At 50.9% G+C, this 16,558-nt stretch overlaps 2 protein-coding genes across 10 annotated transcripts in view; one reads left to right on the forward strand and one right to left on the reverse strand.

The window, feature by feature from the left end:
• Positions 1-16,558, forward strand: part of FAM83H (family with sequence similarity 83 member H) — a 26,375-nt gene continuing 9,817 nt past the window's right edge. The window contains exons 1-2 of one of the 8 annotated variants that reach the window (XM_053972574.1): positions 1-783; positions 1,534-1,717. In XM_053972574.1, coding sequence (XP_053828549.1) covers positions 1,663-1,717 — 55 coding nt within the window. In that variant the 5' untranslated portion in view covers positions 1-783; positions 1,534-1,662. Of the gene's footprint in view, positions 784-1,533; positions 1,718-2,600; positions 4,429-5,724; positions 6,045-16,558 lie in introns of those variants that run through there. The other 7 variants (XM_053972582.1, XM_053972592.1, XM_053972615.1 and 4 more) reach the window with 7 other exon arrangements.
• The window catches only part of MAPK15 (mitogen-activated protein kinase 15), a 27,150-nt gene continuing 23,079 nt past the window's right edge, over positions 12,488-16,558 (reverse strand). For both annotated transcript variants that reach the window (XR_008436152.1, XR_008436146.1), the window contains 2 exons: positions 14,656-14,801; positions 12,488-13,489 (listed from right to left, as the gene is read on the reverse strand). The gene's annotated coding sequence lies outside the window, so the exon portion shown is untranslated. The remainder of the gene's footprint in view (positions 13,490-14,655; positions 14,802-16,558) is intronic.

Genomic DNA, 16,558 nt, shown 5'->3' on the forward strand with positions numbered 1-16,558 from the left:
TGACGCGCCCGTGACGCGGCGGCGGCGGGCGCTGCCGGGCCCGGGCCGGGCCGAGGCCGAGCGGAGCCCGGGAGAGGATCCTGGCGCGGGGGATGGAGACGGCTCCGGGAGCGGCTCACGGCCTGTGCTGATCACCGCCTATGAAAAGGTGCAGTTCTCTGCCTGCAGGAAACATTGGCCTGCAGTTGTGGTGAACCCTCGTTTATTTAAAAACCTTAAACCAGCATCTACGTCAGGAGCCGCTGTGCCGTGAGGCTGTTTCTCCTCAGGCAGGACAGAGCACACACAGTGCCCCTGCCTGCCGAGCCGCGTGTGCCCGCTCCGGCAGTAGTGTGTGCGAATGACGGAGTCCCAGAGGAAGCTGAGCTGAAGGGACCCACAGGCACCATCGAGCCCAGCCCTGGCCCTGCACAGGGCCGTCCCCAGCGGCCCACCGTGTGCCAAAGAGTACAAACACCTCTCGGTGCTGTGACCGCTGCTCTGGGGAGCCCATCCCAGTGCTCAGCCACCCTCTGGGGGCAGAACCTTTTTCTAATATCCAGCCTAAGCCTCCCCTGACACAACTTCAGCCATTCCCTCAGGTCCTGTCCCTGGTGACCACAGAGATCAGCGTCTGCGCCTCGTCCCCTCAGAAGGATGGTTCAGACTGCGACCGGTCTGGACTAGGAATTAAAATGTGTCTCCCGTGACCACTGAAGATAGAGGCTCTGTCAGTGCAGGGTGAGCTCTGGCTCTGGATATCATTGTTCCTGAGGGGGAGTTGGGACTGGCCCAGCCAAGCAGGTCTGGATTTTCTCTTGCTCAGGTCATACTGGATGTTCTGAATCCCCCTGTCTGCACGGGGGAGCCTCCAGTGGGGTCGTGGTTAAGTCCAGGTGACCTGATCCCAGGGACCTTCCTTCCTTAGGTCAAGGACCCTTCCTGGGTTTTCCCCAGAAGGAAAGGACAGGCATCAGGGCTGAACACTGGTAAAGAACAGAACAGCAAACCCTCACAACAACTTCCTGCCCTGGTACCCAAACATTGCTGCTGTATAAATACAACACTGATTCTTTGCAGATTATCCCATCAGCCCCTTTAATTTTCAGAAGAAAACTGAAACCTTCTCAAAGAAGGCAGCTTTCTTTAAAAAAGCAAACAACTTCTAACAGTGAAACTGTGCAAGACCACATTCCTGTTTCCACTCCCAGAATTCCATGCAGATGTTGGTTCTGCTTGTTAGAATAATGTGGGATTTCTCCACATTAAAAAAGTCACTGTGAAGAACTAGAGGGAGATGACAACCACTGAAGAGACTTTTCCAATTCTGTCAGCACAGCAGGGGTGGGAATTGCATTAGGGACCTGTGAGATGAGTGACCAAGCCTGTGGTCACTGCAGAAAAAAATCAGCTCAGTGCCAGTCAGTGCCTGGGACTGCTGAAACTGAGCTGCATAAAAACAGGCAGATCATGTTAAACAGCTTCAGAGCAGACAGATAAAGGGCAAAAGCAAAGCTGCACTTAACCCAGATAATCTGATATGTACACATGCAGAGCCTGAGCAGATCAAACCCAGAGTGGCAGCTGGGATGAGTCACCCGTGTGGAGTCAAGGGGAAGATTCACCACCTTCTCCATTATCAAAGAGCCCATGGATCTGCACTGCTAGAGAAGCGGCTCTGAAATGAGTTCCTGCTCTCCAGATTACCTTGTCTGTGTTCATGGTGCCTTTGGGGCAGGTAACGTGTCTGTTCCTCACATCCTGTCAGTGATCACAGCAGGCCACCGGCTCCCTGGTGGATGGAGCCAGGGGCCAAGTGGTAATCACAGAGTCATGGGGTGTTTTGGGTGGGAAGGGACCTCACAGCCCATCTAATCCCACCCCCTGCCATGGCAGGGACACCTTCCACTCTCCCAGGCTGCTCCAAGCCCTGTCCAGCCTGGCTTTGGACACTGCCAGGGATCCAGAGACAGCCACAGCTGCTCTGGGCACCCTGTGCCAGGGCCTGCCCACCCTCACAGGGTGAGGCAGGGTGGAACTTCCTCCAGTATCCCATCTAAACCTGCCAGAAGCCAGGCTCCCATCAGGTCAAATTTCCATTATTTCAATTTTAAAATCATGGAATCACAGAATCATTACGGTCACAATAAACCTGTAAGAGCACTAAGACCAAGCACCAGCCCAGCATGTTCACCCATGTTCACCACTAAACCATGTGCTTGAGTGCCATATTCCCCATGCTCTGAATTCTGTGGCACTTGAGGAGGACACAAACTTGTGCAATCCCCTCTTGATCAGTGCTGAGACTCCTCGCAGTGCTCTTGTTCAGGCTCTTGCCAAGACTGAGAGCTGGAGCAGTACCCCAGCATGTCCTGTCCGGCACACGTGGGCTGTGCTGGTTCCTGGGGAGAAAAATGCAGCAGAGCTCTCCCAGCTGCTGCCCCCTGCTCAGGGTGTTCTCTCCCAGCTGCTCAGGGTGTTCTCCCAGCTGCCCCCTGCTCAGGGTGTTCTCCCACCGGCTCAGGGTGCCTCCCAGCTGTTCAGGGTGTTCTCCCACCTGCTCAGGGTGTTCTCCCCTCCCCACTCAGGGTGTTCTCCCACCGGCTCAGGGTGTTCTCCCTGCTGGCTCCCTGCTCAGGGTGTTCTCCCACCGGCTCAGGGTGCCTCCCAGCTGTTCAGGGTGTTCTCCCACCGGCTCAGGGTGTTCTCCCCTCCCCACTCAGGGTGTTCTCCCTGCTGCCCCCCTGCTCAGGGTGCTCCCTGCCGTGCTCTGCTGGTTCCGAGAGCTGCAGTCCCAGTGGAAGCAGCTACCACAGTCTGAAATTAGGTCTCACCTCATTCCACACACTTTGTTTTACCCTGTGTCGTTAATCCAGACATCATCAATCTGGGACATGAGTGTCCCTTGTTTGAAGGCCGTTGGCAGAGGGAGCCTGGTGAGACACTGGTGACAAACAGTAATTACCCAGTTTGGATTACTGCACTAATCCAGTGTAACAATGCAAACACATTGTAATTCATGAAAACCAAACAAACACCACTTACACGTGTACATTGTATTTACAGTGAAAGAAGATTGTCTAAAATAACCAGTATTACCTTGGAAATACAAGAAAATAAACACAACCAACATTCAGAATAGAAAAGCAGGAAAACTTTATTACTAATTCCCAAGTGGAAGGATGCAGGCCTTTTTATTCCATTAGGAATAGCTTTAAAATCAGCAATTCCAGGTAATATTGACTCTGGAGTGGAAAAGAAACTGGCTCAGGAGAAGTCAAACCTACTCCAATAAAATGTTGGTGATGTATTTGTGTATACAGCAGTAGTGAAACTGAAAGTAAAAGCATCCTGTTTGATATTCAGATTTGAAAGTTAGTTTTGAAAAGCTGGAACAGAAAAGGTCCACCAATACCATTTAAGTGATGGGGAAAAGAGAAAATGAGAGGTTTAAAATGTTTTCTGTTTTTAATAGAAGACTGAAAGGTGATAATTGTATTTACATTACTGAGAAGTACTTTACTCAAATACAGGTTATGAGACTTAATGACGTAGATTAAACTGGTGTGAGATAAAGGCTGAAACAAAAGTGCAGGGGGTAGATCTGACCACAAGCTCTGGGAAGGCCAGTGTGTTTTCACTGGGATTTCCCTCATGTAATAACATCTCGGAATAACTCGGGTCCCTTGCTGGCTGATAGAATCTAAAAGCCAAAGTTCACAAAGATTTTAAGTTCCTTTACTTAAAGGATCATTCCAGACTCTTACTACAAGTCATCATTATTTAAGGATAAAAGGTTTGTAAAGCCACACACTGAAATCTTATAGAAAAACTAATGAAAGAGTTTAAACCTGACTTTCTGAGAGATTTCACCAATTCTGGCTTTCCTTACAGGCAGGATTGGTTCAGCTCGTTGTGAATCACAGCTTCAGACCAGGGGCACTGCTTATCCGATCTGAGTTTATATCTGAGATACCAGATAGATGATGTAACTCCCTTGTATCCAGTGGGGTTCAGCTACAGATAGTCTTTTTGGCCTGGAAGGTCTGAATTTCCCCCATGTACATAGTGGCACCGTTCCAAGGACTATGGGATGGCTGGTGCTGATACAGCCACCTCTGCAGCAGTCACCAGTGTTCAGTCTGATAGGTCCTGCCTTAAACAGCCATATCAGAACCATGACACTACCAGCAATGCCATCATTTTTGGGGCCTCAAAACAGATCCTTTGCAGTTTCCTGATGACAGAAGAGGGATTATATCAAAGATGTAAACAAAGACAACACTACATTCCATTAGAGAGCAGAAGTGTCCTGTCCACAGAAGAGAAGCCAAGCAGTTGATGAATCGTTACCTCAATTCCAGTGCCTGAAGGGGCTCCAAGAGATCTGGACTTTAGACAAGGGCCTGGAGTGACAGGACAGAAGGGAATGACTTTCCACTGCCAGAGGTGAGTTTAGTTGGGATGTTGGGAAGAAATCCTTCCCTGTAAGGGTGGTGAGGCCCTGGCACAGGGTGCCCGGAGCAGCTGTGGCTGCCCCATCCCTGGCAGTGTCCAAGGCCAGGTTGGACAGGGCTTGGAGCAGCCTGGGACAGTCGAAGGTGTCCATGGCAGGGAGGTGGAACTGGATGAGGTGTAAAGGTCCCTTCAACCCAAACCATTCCATGATTCAATGATCACTGAGTCCAACTGCTCCCCCAGCACTCCCAGGACCAGCACTAGCCCATGTCCCCAGGTGCCACATTCACACCACTGTTCAGTCTGCTCAGGGATGGGGACTGGGCAGCTGTGCCAGGGCTGGACAGGCCTTTCCAGGAGGAATCTTCCAAATATCCCACCTAAACCTCTTCTGGTGCAGCTTGAGGCCATGACCTCTCATCCTGTCATTCACTACCTGGGAGCAGAGCCTGCCCGCCACCTGGCTCTACCCTCCTGTTATGAAGAGAGCGAGAAGGTCTCTCCTGAACCCCTTTTCTCCAGGCTGAGCCCCCCAGCTCCCTCAGCCCGGTGCTCCAGACCCTCCCCCAGCTCTGCTCCCTTCTCTGGACACGCTCCAGCCCCTCAGTGTCCTTTCCGTGCGGAGCCCGAACCTGTCCCCGCCCTGCGGACACCCCGGCCGTGCCGGCACGGGCTGCTCGGCCCTCGCTCCCTCCCTCACGCCGGGACCCCTCAGCGCCGCGCGCCTCCCCCGCCCCGCCTGAGTCACCGCCGGCCCGGCCCGGCCCGGCCCGGCCCTCACGGCGGCGGCGGCCAGGCGGGACGAGCTGGGACATGAAAGGTGGAACAGGCGCTGCCACGCCCGGGGCTGCGAGGAATCTCGTTTAACCCTTCCCTGCCCGCGGGGCCCCGGCTGCGGGACGGTGATGGGGGCAGACAGGAGGCCACGGCTGTCTCCTCAGAGCCCCTTCCACGGCATCCCCGAGGACACGGGGCACGGTCCCGCCGCAGGGGAGAGGGCGCTGCCCTCGACCCCTCCTGTGCCACGGTGCCACTGCCCAGGAGCTGCTGCTCGTCTGTCCCCAACAGGCCCGGAGCACGAGAAGTGCCCGAGGAGCCCAAATCCCCCTTCCGGGGAGCCGCAGGGCCACGACCGAGCTGCGGCCAGCGCGCAGGGGCCCTGCCCGGGGCTGGGACCGAGGGCTGGGCTGGGGTCCGTGTCACGGGCCAGGACAGGACCGGGGCTGCGGCGCGGCCCTGCCCCGCTGCCAGTCCTGAGCTGGTCTGACAGGCTCGGGGCAGACGGAAGGGAGAGGCCTCCGGCGGCTCAGGAATGCGCAGCCCTTATCTCTGGCTCCCTGCGCGCCTGGGGAGGGAACAGCTCTCCGGAGTTTGCCTTTCTCTCTCTCTTACTCACCCCCGCTCTGCCCTGGGTGGAGCCTCGCTCGCCTGGCTCCCAGGTGAATCAGGTTGCAGGCACGTCCAAGTGAGCAGACAGTGACCCACCACCTGCCCCAGCTCACCTGGGAAGGTAGAGGAGGGTGGAGACCTCGTGGGTACCTGCATGGCCGCCTGAGCCAGAGAGTGACCCACTACCTACCCACCACCTGCCCGGCTTCCCTGGTAAGGTAGGAGAAGGGCAGGTACCTCCTGGGGTACCTGTATGGCTGCCTGAGGTGGAGGGCAAGGGCTGGGGAGGGCCTGTCCTGCTCCTCTGCACAGGACTGAGCACCCGGCATCTGGGATAGGGGATTCCATAGGCAATCCGTGGGCAGGAGGTTGCTGCTTCTGTGCAGGAAGGCTCCAGTGGCAGGAGCTCCCAGTCACGCCATGATGGCGAGAAGGGAGAGAGACAGAAGGAGATGAGAGAGGCAAGGGGGCGAGAGAATGTCCCAGTGCTGGCAGCAGAGACTGGGGATGGGGAAGGAATGGACCCAGAACGTCCCAGTGCAGGCAGCAGGGATTGTGAATGGTGAGGGAAGGGACCTGGAATGTCCCAGCTGTGTTGGGGATGGCAAGGGAAGGGACCCTTCTGTCCTCAGATCAAAGCTGCTTATCAAACACTTCACACAATTATGTCTGTTCCCCTTTGAGAAATCCCTCAGGAGCGGATATTCCCAAACTCAGCCTCATTCTTTGGGAAGAGTCTTGCAGCCTGATTGAGCTCCCCATAACAAAGCCCAAGCCGGTCTCCTGTTTGGACCAGGAACACTGTAGGGATGTGTGGTCAGGAGACTGGGACAGAGGGGATGTGCTGTGAGGGCCAAGGTCTGCGGTGGGCAAGGAGCTGGGAAGCAGCTCCCGATGCCCCTGCATTCCACACACAGGGATTGGGTGTGCACTGAGTGCTGACACGGCCTACGAGCCCTGGCACAGCCGTGCACGTACAGGCAGGAGCATGGACAGATGCGTGTGGACAGGCGTGCACAGGCACACGGGCTAGCACTTGCTGAGTTTTCCATAGGTGTGAGCCTGACAGACCTCAGGACTTGTGTGTGAGGACAGGAAGGGGATGGTTCCGTGTTGCTCACTCTAAATTGGCCAGGGTCAGTAGGGGTCAATTGTGAATCTTGCCTGGCCTGAGGATTGGGTTCTCCATCTAGAACAGTTAGAAAAGGAAGAGGCACCTGTGAAGCAACAGAAGTACTGATCACATCCTTCTGCTGCTAAAAACATCGATGTTTGTGGAAGCTGCAATAAGCTCAGCTGTAAGAGAGGCCAAAAATAGGTCAGTAACAGCAAACTACCCCAAACCGGAGCAGTGACAGTGGCAGCAGTGCTAAGCACTGGTTCCCAGTTCCCCATGCAGATGTTCTCCCTTGATCAGGAGGCAGGAGAGCACAGTGTGTCCCAACCCCATTAGATGGACACATGGGAGGTGCATTTTAGGGAGAGAAAGTTGTTTTCATTTTGGTCTCGCTCCTATTTACCTGAGGGACTTTATAGTTGCATTTGAGGGGTAAAAAGAGAGTTGGATTTGCTGTGACCTGGCAATAGGAGTATTCAGGGGGAGGGGGGGGGGAGATCTTGCTTTTCATATGGTTTAAGAGAAATTGCATGCCAAAGGAAAAAGTTTTTATTCCCCCATGCCTTGAAGATTCAAGGCTGGGATGGGGCTGGGAGCAACCTGGTCTATTGGAAGGTGTTCCTGCCCATGACAGGGAGGTGAAACAAGATGGGTTTGAAGGTCCTTTCCAACTCTAACCAGTCTCTGAGATTCTGTAAGTGTGGAAATGTCTGTATGCTTGTGTCAGGGTTGTGGCTCAGGACAGATTCACCCATGTTCTACACATAATTTTTCTGGCAACCAAAACTTTCCAGGCAATGGAAATTCACCTCCAAACCCTGCAGGATTGGAATTCTTTGCATTTTACAGTTATATGGGACACGTCTGGACTGCTTATCAGGCCCCATGTGCTGGATTTTTGTAGTCTTCATGAGGAAGAGGCATTGATGAGTGCATTTCTAAAATGTGTGTGTGTGGGAAGTAGAAGTCAAGGGCAGCACATGGTTCTCCTCCAAATTAGACCTTACACTGATAGTCCTTTTTTTTTAAGTTCTCCATTTTAGACTTCCTTATACTTTTGAATAAAAACCCAGGGGAAAGGATTGGCTGCAGGATAGTGAATGTGACATGAGCATTGCTATCATAGATGTGGACATGGGTTAGTGGTGGCCTTGGCAGTGCTGGGAGAGTGGTTGGACTCGAGGGTCTCAGGGGACTTTTCAGTCCAAAGCATTCTGTGATTATTCAGATAATCTGCTAAGAGACACCTTTTGCATCCAGGATGACATTTCATTTCCAGTTGCTGTAAACATCAGGTTTTGTGATGGTGGCTCCCCACAACTCAGATTTCCCTGTCCACTCTGTACCCTTGCAGCATGGGACAGTTAAGGCTGACAGGTTCACATGCTGCCACTGTGGGACACCTTGACAGGTGTCTCAGTAACCACTTCACAAAGAAAATTACAACATGTAATTCTTCTGCCAGTTTTCCCTTCCTCTGGCCTGCAGAAAGATCCCCTGGATATTCTGAATGTCTGGCCACTTTCTGATTCTCCAGCAAAGAATGTTCTGTGGGATCCCTTGCCCTAGTAAGCAGAGATGAGTGAGAGTCCAGTGAGTTTTGGAGGTGCAGACCAGGCACCAGTTCTACTGCAGCATTCAGGGCATCCACTGCTCACCTGAGACACAGAAAGAGTTCTTGGAACCATTTATCAGGGTCAGCTGCCACAGGTATGAACACAGAAAGTGCAGCTGCCATCTCTGGAAGCTTGGTGAAAATTTGATTAATTGAAGCCATTTCTCATCTGATGGCCAGAACTTCTGCAGTGAAACTCCCACCAGCAGGCAGAGGTACTGTCTGTTTTTTGATGATGACTGAGATCCATATAAGACCACCCAGAGTGAACAATGGGGTGACATTCTCTCAGATGATTAACATGGAGTGATCATCTGTTCACATGACCAAAGGAGAAGGTCTGGGAGCATTATATGGCATTGTGACAGGAATAACACATTCCGACCAGAAATTCTGACAGTAACCCAGGCTTTGAACCTACTGCCTGAAGAGGACATTGAGAAGAAGAGCATGGTAAGACTCAGCAGGAAATGCAGAGAAAAGAATGGAAAGAGAAAAAATAAGAATTAGGACTTGGCAGAGGCAGTTGTAGCTAAAAAAGTGCCTAGTCCAGGTTATTTGCCATATTTCCCTGTCCTGTTGTGAGGAATGTGCCTGAGCCCTGCTTGGTGAGAAGAGCAGTTCATGGGAAGGTGTCCAGCATCCATTATCATGCAGCCACGGAATGGTTTGCGTTGGAAGGGACCTTCAAGACCATCTCCTCCAACCCTCTGCTATGGACACCTTCCACTAGCCCAGGCTGCTCCAAGCCCCATCCAACGTGGCCTTGGACACTTCCAGGGATGGGGCAGCCACAGCTTCTCTGGGCAGCTTCCTCTTTGCCCCAGGTCTTGCACAATTCCATGGCCACCTGTTCTGACCAAAGTAGGAAATTCTGGGCTACACTTCAGAACTTTGGGTCCTGCACCCCTGTAAGACTGGCAGGATCCTTTTCAGGAGAAGTCCAACCCTTGGGATGGAAAATGAGCACATGCAGAAGCAGCTTCTGGAGAGGACGAGCATGTCCTGCTGTTCATACAGGTTCTTCCTCTGCAACAAGATCAGAAGGCACTGGCTTGTACTTCCATCACACAGTGCAGAATTAAAAACCCCACACCTTAAACCATATTCGAGGAGACAGGTCCCTTCCCAGATCATTTACCAAGTACAACATTTTCTTGAGAGCAAGCTAACACTTTCCATGTCTCATTGTCACCATGTCTGCTCCAGTCATTTTCCCTCAGGCATTGCTGTCCTCTCCTAAACCCAACCCTCCCAGAACATCAGCAGTCTGTTTGCATAGGAACTTCCCTATTTTTTTTTTTTTTAGGCCAAATATTTTCTTTTAAATAATTGATTTGTAAACCTCATTTATAAGAGCCATTTTGGAAACAATAATTTTTTTTTCACAGCCCACCCGAGGAGATGTCAGTGATGCCACTGAATGTGGTGTACAGGCCAGGTGAGGCCCATCACAGGGATCAAAAGTGCCTTGATTCATTTCTCGCCCATAGTTCGGAAGTCCTTGGAGTGTTAATAGCACAGAGAGGTTTGTGGCTGGCTGTGCAGAGTGTGGCTAAAGAACAGTCTGTCTGTGCTGCCTTTCTTTTCTTGGTGCTGTCTAGGGCAGTGAGAAGATGAGGTGGCTGAGCCCAGGAACTTCTGTCTGTACTTGCTCGTAAGGGGTCTGGGGAGCAGATTGGGTCTTCCCAGCCCTTTGCAGACTCTGGGATCCAGCCCTGGTTCCTTGCAGGCAGTTCCTTCCTGGGAGCTCCAGGCAGCCTCAGCTCCTGGGAGTGTCCCAAAGCAGCGGAGCAGGTCCAGCCAGGGAAGGGATCACCTGAGCGAGGCAGCCTGGGAACTGGCTGTGCAGGCAGAACACGTAACAACAAGCACTGGAGTCAGCACAGGGAGGCAGATGGAGCCAGCCCCAGGTGCTGAGGCATCAGCAGGGCTGGCACCAGGCACAGCAGATGAGAGACAAAGGGAGCACTGAGCCGGTTCCCTTTTGCTTAGACTGGGCAAACACGGTCAAGCGCCCTTGATTCACACCTGGCACAAAGGCTCTGGAAAAGGCAGGTCCTTTTATTTATTTATTTTAATCTGTAGGGCTTTGTAGTGATCACAGCATGTCTGAATCTGTGATTCCCTGCTGCTCTGCTAGGAAAAAAACAGTAAAAGTCTGTTGAAATGGAACATAATATGGACAGGGACCAAATGCTACCCACGTCAACAGGTCTGTGCTTTTCCCAGTTTCTGCTCCTATCATGAATCCAGAGGTAAAGGGATAATTTTTATCTCCAACTTCATCTGTCAGCCACTTTTCCTTACATTAAATATTCCATGTGATTGTGTTTTTCATTGTGGAGGAATCTAAAGGCTGTGATCACATGTGACTTTTCCCTTTATTGAGGGGATCTGACAGCTTTTGGGGATCTCAAAACCGAATGCACATGACAGGTATCATCACAGCCAGTAAAGTCACTCCCATTTATAGTAGTGGGAACAGAGGCAGATCTCAGGCCAAGCTGAAGGGAAATCTCCCTCAGAGACTCCCTCCTCACCCCCACCTTGATCATAGTATAGGGATGGCTGAGACCTGCCTGCTCCTTCCTTTCCACCTGTTCCTCTCCTCCTGATGGTTTTTTGGCCATGGAGGGGAGTGACTCCATTGGGACTCCCTGTGCACCGCTGCAGCAGCAGCCACAGCAGCAGAAGCAGCCGCAGCAGCTGTGCATTGTCTTTGGCACAGCCCAGGCAGACGGGCGGAGCAGAGCTGGATCCTGCTTCTCCTCAGCCCATTCCATCGGCCTTCATCTCCCACTTGTTAGGTTTCCAACAAGCTGTTTCGTGCTCTCCTTTATCCACTGCCCCCGAGCACGGGAGGAGTTCCTGCAAACAGCCACAGAGCTGCCTTCTGTTCTCCTGCAGCTTCCTCCTGCCAAACCCAGCCACCGGCCCAGATCTGTGTGCGGAGGAGAGTGCCAACAGTACTCCTACCACCTTTCTGTGGGCTTCTTGGGGCTTCCTGTGCAGGGCCAGGAGTTTGGCTTGATGGCCCCTGTGTGTCCCCTCCAGCTCAGGAGATTCTGTGGTTCTTTCCACACCGTGCTGTGTACTTGTCTGTGCTCATGCTTGTCCCAGCCATTGCATTAGGAGAAGGAGAAACTAAATTTTACAGGTTTGGTTCTAAAGATTCTGATCATGAGTGGTGATCCTTCTAAATTTATGGGCATAATTTCATAGAATGATCACTTAGGATAGCAGAGAAGTGCATGAAATGCCAAATAATGGTAACAGACTTCTAGAATGTCTGAAGAAATGACACTGTGACACGTAAGTGTGGGCTGGAATCCTGCTGCTCTGGAGCCAGGCTGGGACAGCTGGGTGTGTTCAGCCTGGAGAAGGGAAAGCTCTGGGAACACCTCAGTGCCCCTTCCAGTGCCTAAAGGGGCTCCAGGAGAGCTGGAGGGGGACTTTGGACAAGGGCCTGGAGTGACAAGAGGGAATGGCTTCCCACTGCCAAAGGACAGGGTTTAGATGGGATATTTGGAAGGAATCGTGGAATGTTTTGGGTTGGAAGTACCTTAAATCTCGTCCACTTCCCCACCCCTGCCATGAGCAGGGACACCTTCCAGTAGCCCAGGGTGCTCCAAGCCCCATCCAGCCTGGCTTTGAACACTGCCAGGGATAGGGCAGCCACAGCTTCTCGGGGCAGCCTGTGCCAGGGCCTCCCCACCCTCACAGGGAGGAGTGTGTCCCCAGTACCTGACTTATCCTCCTGTCAAAGCTGCCTCCCATCCTCTAGGTAAATTCTGGTATAAAGCACTGACAGTTCCAAGCAGGATCTTGGTAGGATGGATTGTGTGACAGGGTAAGGGGAAATCTCAGAGTTAAAACAGTTGAGGTCTGAGCACTGAGGCTTTAGCAGGCTGATTTGTTAATGTCTGGGAGAAAAACTAAGAGAATATTTGGCCAAACCTGAGCATGTTTGCTAGAAGATGAATCCTATCCCATATTTCTTGGATATTATTGTTTTCCATCACCTGTAAGGGGGTGCAGATAGGCACCATTGTACATATGCATTTGGTCACTGCTCCTGGAGGAGTAATCCTGGTTCTGAAACCTGGGGGTTTTGGGACATTCCAGGTGCCTTTGGGCATCTAAAGCTCAGCAGGTGTGACACCTGCCATGCAGAGACCCACAGCCTCCTCGTCAGAAGCTAGCTAACACAAATAAGAACCCCTAAAACCCAATCCCAGGATGCAACAGCCAGGTACCTTCAGGCATCCCAGGTGACATGGAGAGCCTGTGTGTGAGCACCTCAATTGCTGCCCTGGCTGTAGTTTGTTTGCACTTCATTTATAGAGACTTTCCCAAGGCCTAAGGGCTCGGTGATGGGGAGAAGTAGGTTTCCCCCCTTGCTGCCTAATTTAGCTTCTGGAATTTTTCCTTCCTTGAAGCACCAGGGCTTGGCTGCAGGATCAGTAGGGATGTTGCCAGTGTGCTCAGTGGTCTGAAGAATGTCTCAGGTCCTGTATCAGTGTTTTCTGCTCAAAACATCCAGCTTCAAACAATTGCTGAAATTTTTTTCCCAGGTCATATTGTCAGGATGTAGCAGGATTCCTTTCCTTTCCTGTCTAATGCTGGGGCAGTTCTCTCCCACTCTTCCTGGGAAGCTTTTTCTGGTAAAACTGTGGCTGTTGAAGGCATGGAGGACATTGGTGATGTGCTTGAGCTTTCCTCTTCCCTCCTGGAGGTGCACTGCAGGGTTTTTGGACTAGGGGACTTCAGGGCCTTAGTTTTCCAATATTGTCATGGGAATGGAAGGAGGGATGTTCAGGGTTCCTTCTGGCTGAACACATCACACAGCTGCCCACAGCTGCAGGTGCTGGGTTGGCCTGAGCTGCTCTCCTCCTGTACCCACTGACAGTCCAGTGCCTGAGCTGTAACTGCACACAGAATATCTTGTTACCCATTATAAAAAGATATTTTGTTACCCATTATAAAGACCCCCAAGCGAATTGCCACACCCTATTCTTCTTAGCATTCTCATTTCTCCCCCAAATCCTCATTACTCATGTCAGATGATTTTGTAAACTGTGACCAGCAATTAAAATAAAATTAAATTCCTAATTAAATAAAAAATACAAGCATAAGTAAGTAAAATTCTCTATTAATCAGTAGTTACAGGCTGAAAATATACATTTGGGGTATTTTCAGTTTGTGGCTCACTTTCTTTGACAGTTTTGATGGTTCAGAATTCCAGAAATACAACATTTGTCTTTTTCTGGGGTGAAAGAAGCTGCAGGAAATAGATTTGCAGGTGAAGTTCAAACAAGGAGCCAACCTGTGCTTGGAGTCACAGAATCACAGAGTAGGCTGAGCTGGAAGGGGCCACACATCAAGTCCAGCTGCTGACCCTGCACAGGTCCATCCCCAGAGTGCCTGAGAGTGTTGTCCAAATGCTCTTTGAACTCGGCCAGGGAACCTGTTCCAGTGCCCAACCACCCTCTGGGGGAAAAACCTTTTTTTAATTTCCAACTTAACCCTCCCCTGATCCAGCTGCAGCTGCTCCCTTGGGTCCTGTCACTGGTCACCCCAGAGAGGAGATCGGTGTCTGTTCCTCCTCTTCCTCTCATGAGGAAGTTGTGGAGTGCACTGAGGTCTCCCCTCAGTCTCCTGCAGGTTGTTTGAGGTGTCCCTGATCAAGGAGAATCCAGTGCTCAGGGAAGAGAGCTGATAATTCTAATAACTGATGTGTGTCCAGGCTCCTGTCCCTCTGAGGGGAAACCTGACGTTGTGCTCCCTGAACTCTGGTTAAAAGGAACCAAGGCTTAAAGCATGGAATGCCCTACAAAATATGTGAAATACACAGTTCTGGAGTAAAAATTAGAAGGGCAATGTGGCACAGTAAGTAATCCATCTCCTATTTTCTGAGGCATGTGAACTGCTCCTCCACCAAATCCAGCCTTGCACTGGGATAATGGACACACTTGGAATGGAGCAAGACTAGTTAAGATGGAAGTGAAAAGATAGGAGTTTAAAAGCCAGTTCTGTCTTAGAAACCTCCCTCTGGCACACAAATATCAGTCAGAAGTGGTATGTGATTGCTTACATCTGATTTAGAGATAAATTGCTTTCCAAACAGTGGATGGTTTGATCCAGAGCTGGACAACTGGCCTGGCAGTCAGCAGCTTCATGACACCGAATCTGACCCAGGGCCTCAGAGCTCTGCCAGCTGCAAACAGGTCATCCCAGGGGCTGGAACAGAGCAAAACAAAATTATAAAAATCCATTAACTAACTGCAGAATCCATCTGAAGTCAGCAAGATGGGCTGTAGCAGGAGAAATTTTATTTATTCCTTGACCTGAACTCAGCTCACACCCACCAAAGTGACAAAAGTTCATAAATATCCTTTGGGGTTCCAGGTAATTTCTTCCCTTCTGCTTTACCTGACAGGAAAGGATTTTGGAAGATAAATTAAATATCCAGAATTTTGTGCGTGTGTGTATATATAGGTATGTGTGTATGTGTATTTATTTATTTACATACTTATATGCATAACCCGGCATTTTTCATGCAAACTGAGAATTCATCAACATGGGATTGTTCTTGTCACAACCCAGGGAATTAAAGGATGCCAACACTTAATGGAATCATGGAAGCACAAGATGGTTTGGGTTGGAAGGGACTCATCTTGTTCCACCCTTTGCCCTGGGCAAGGACACCTTCCACCTGACCAGGTGGCTCCAAGCCATGGAACACGTGAACACGTGAAGAGCTGGGGCAGAGACCTGTGGGGGCACAAACACAACTTCTGGTTTTTATTTCACAGTTATGAGCCATGGGTCTTTTCCAGGCCCCTTCCAAACATCCCCTGCAGGCTCCCCCTGATTATCCCCAATCATCCAGGCCAGCAGCCCACCCCCACTGCTGGGTTCAGTGATACCGGGACACCCCCAGCTCTGTGTCTGTGTTCTCCTGGTGTCTCAGGGAAACCCATGAGGAGCAGTTTGCTTTCACATCCAATTCTCTTCTTCGCTGGTGCCATTTTCCCTGTTTATTCACAAATGTGCTCAGTACCACTTGGGGAACTCAAGTGACTCCTCACTGTAAACACTGGGAGCAGAGCCTGACCCCCGTCTGGCTGCACCCTCCTGCCAGGGAGCTGCAGAGCAATGAGAGTTCTCCCAGATCAGCCCAGCTGAGCACGGGTGTTTCCTGGTGTCCCTCTGAACCTGCCACCTGCGAGGTTCATTTTCTGCCCTTTTAGTCCTTGTGCTGGCAGCAGAGATGCCCTGGTCACAGCTTGTAGATGTCTCCTCTAAACTGAGGAATCAGAGTTCAGGCATAAGCCTTCCTTTTTGGGAGCTGAGGAATAAAACATCCATATCCCCAGCCCACTCCAGCTGTGAGTTCCACCTGAACCTGTGAAGTGCTGCTGTTTTCTGTGGTCCTGCCCAGTAACAGTCAGTAATGCCTGATGCTTATTTAAAGCTCATTCTTCTCCCTCTTCATTTATAACTGTAGTGAAAGAATTCTATTAATCAGTATAAAATGTTTTCTGTTTTCTGTGCTCCTTCCCAGTAGCAGTCAGTATTGCCTGCTGCTTATTTAAAGCTCAGTCTTCTCCCTCTTCATTTAAAACTGTAGTGAAAGAATTATATTAATCAGTATAAAATGTTTTCTGTTTTCTGTGGTCCTTCCCAGTAGCAGTCAGTATTGCCTGCTGCTTATTTAAAGCTCAGTCTTCTCCCTCTTCATTTATAACTGTAGTGAAAGAATTATATTAATCAGTATAAAATTGCTTTGCCATTTCACCAGCATGACCTTTCCTCTGCTGTTTTGATTGCCCAGCAATACCAGAGGGTTCTTCTGATATGTCTTCCTTTTAATGCTGCACTTGGTCCTTTGTCTCTCACACTCCCATCTCTGAGCACTGTGAGCACTTTGCTGTGGGACCTCTGCCCCCTTCCTGGGTCATATATGAGTGGATATGTTGTTCTTCTGTCCAAGA

This window comes from Vidua macroura, chromosome 1 (genome assembly GCF_024509145.1).
Source record: "Vidua macroura isolate BioBank_ID:100142 chromosome 1, ASM2450914v1, whole genome shotgun sequence".
Lineage (NCBI taxonomy): Eukaryota > Metazoa > Chordata > Aves > Passeriformes > Viduidae > Vidua > Vidua macroura.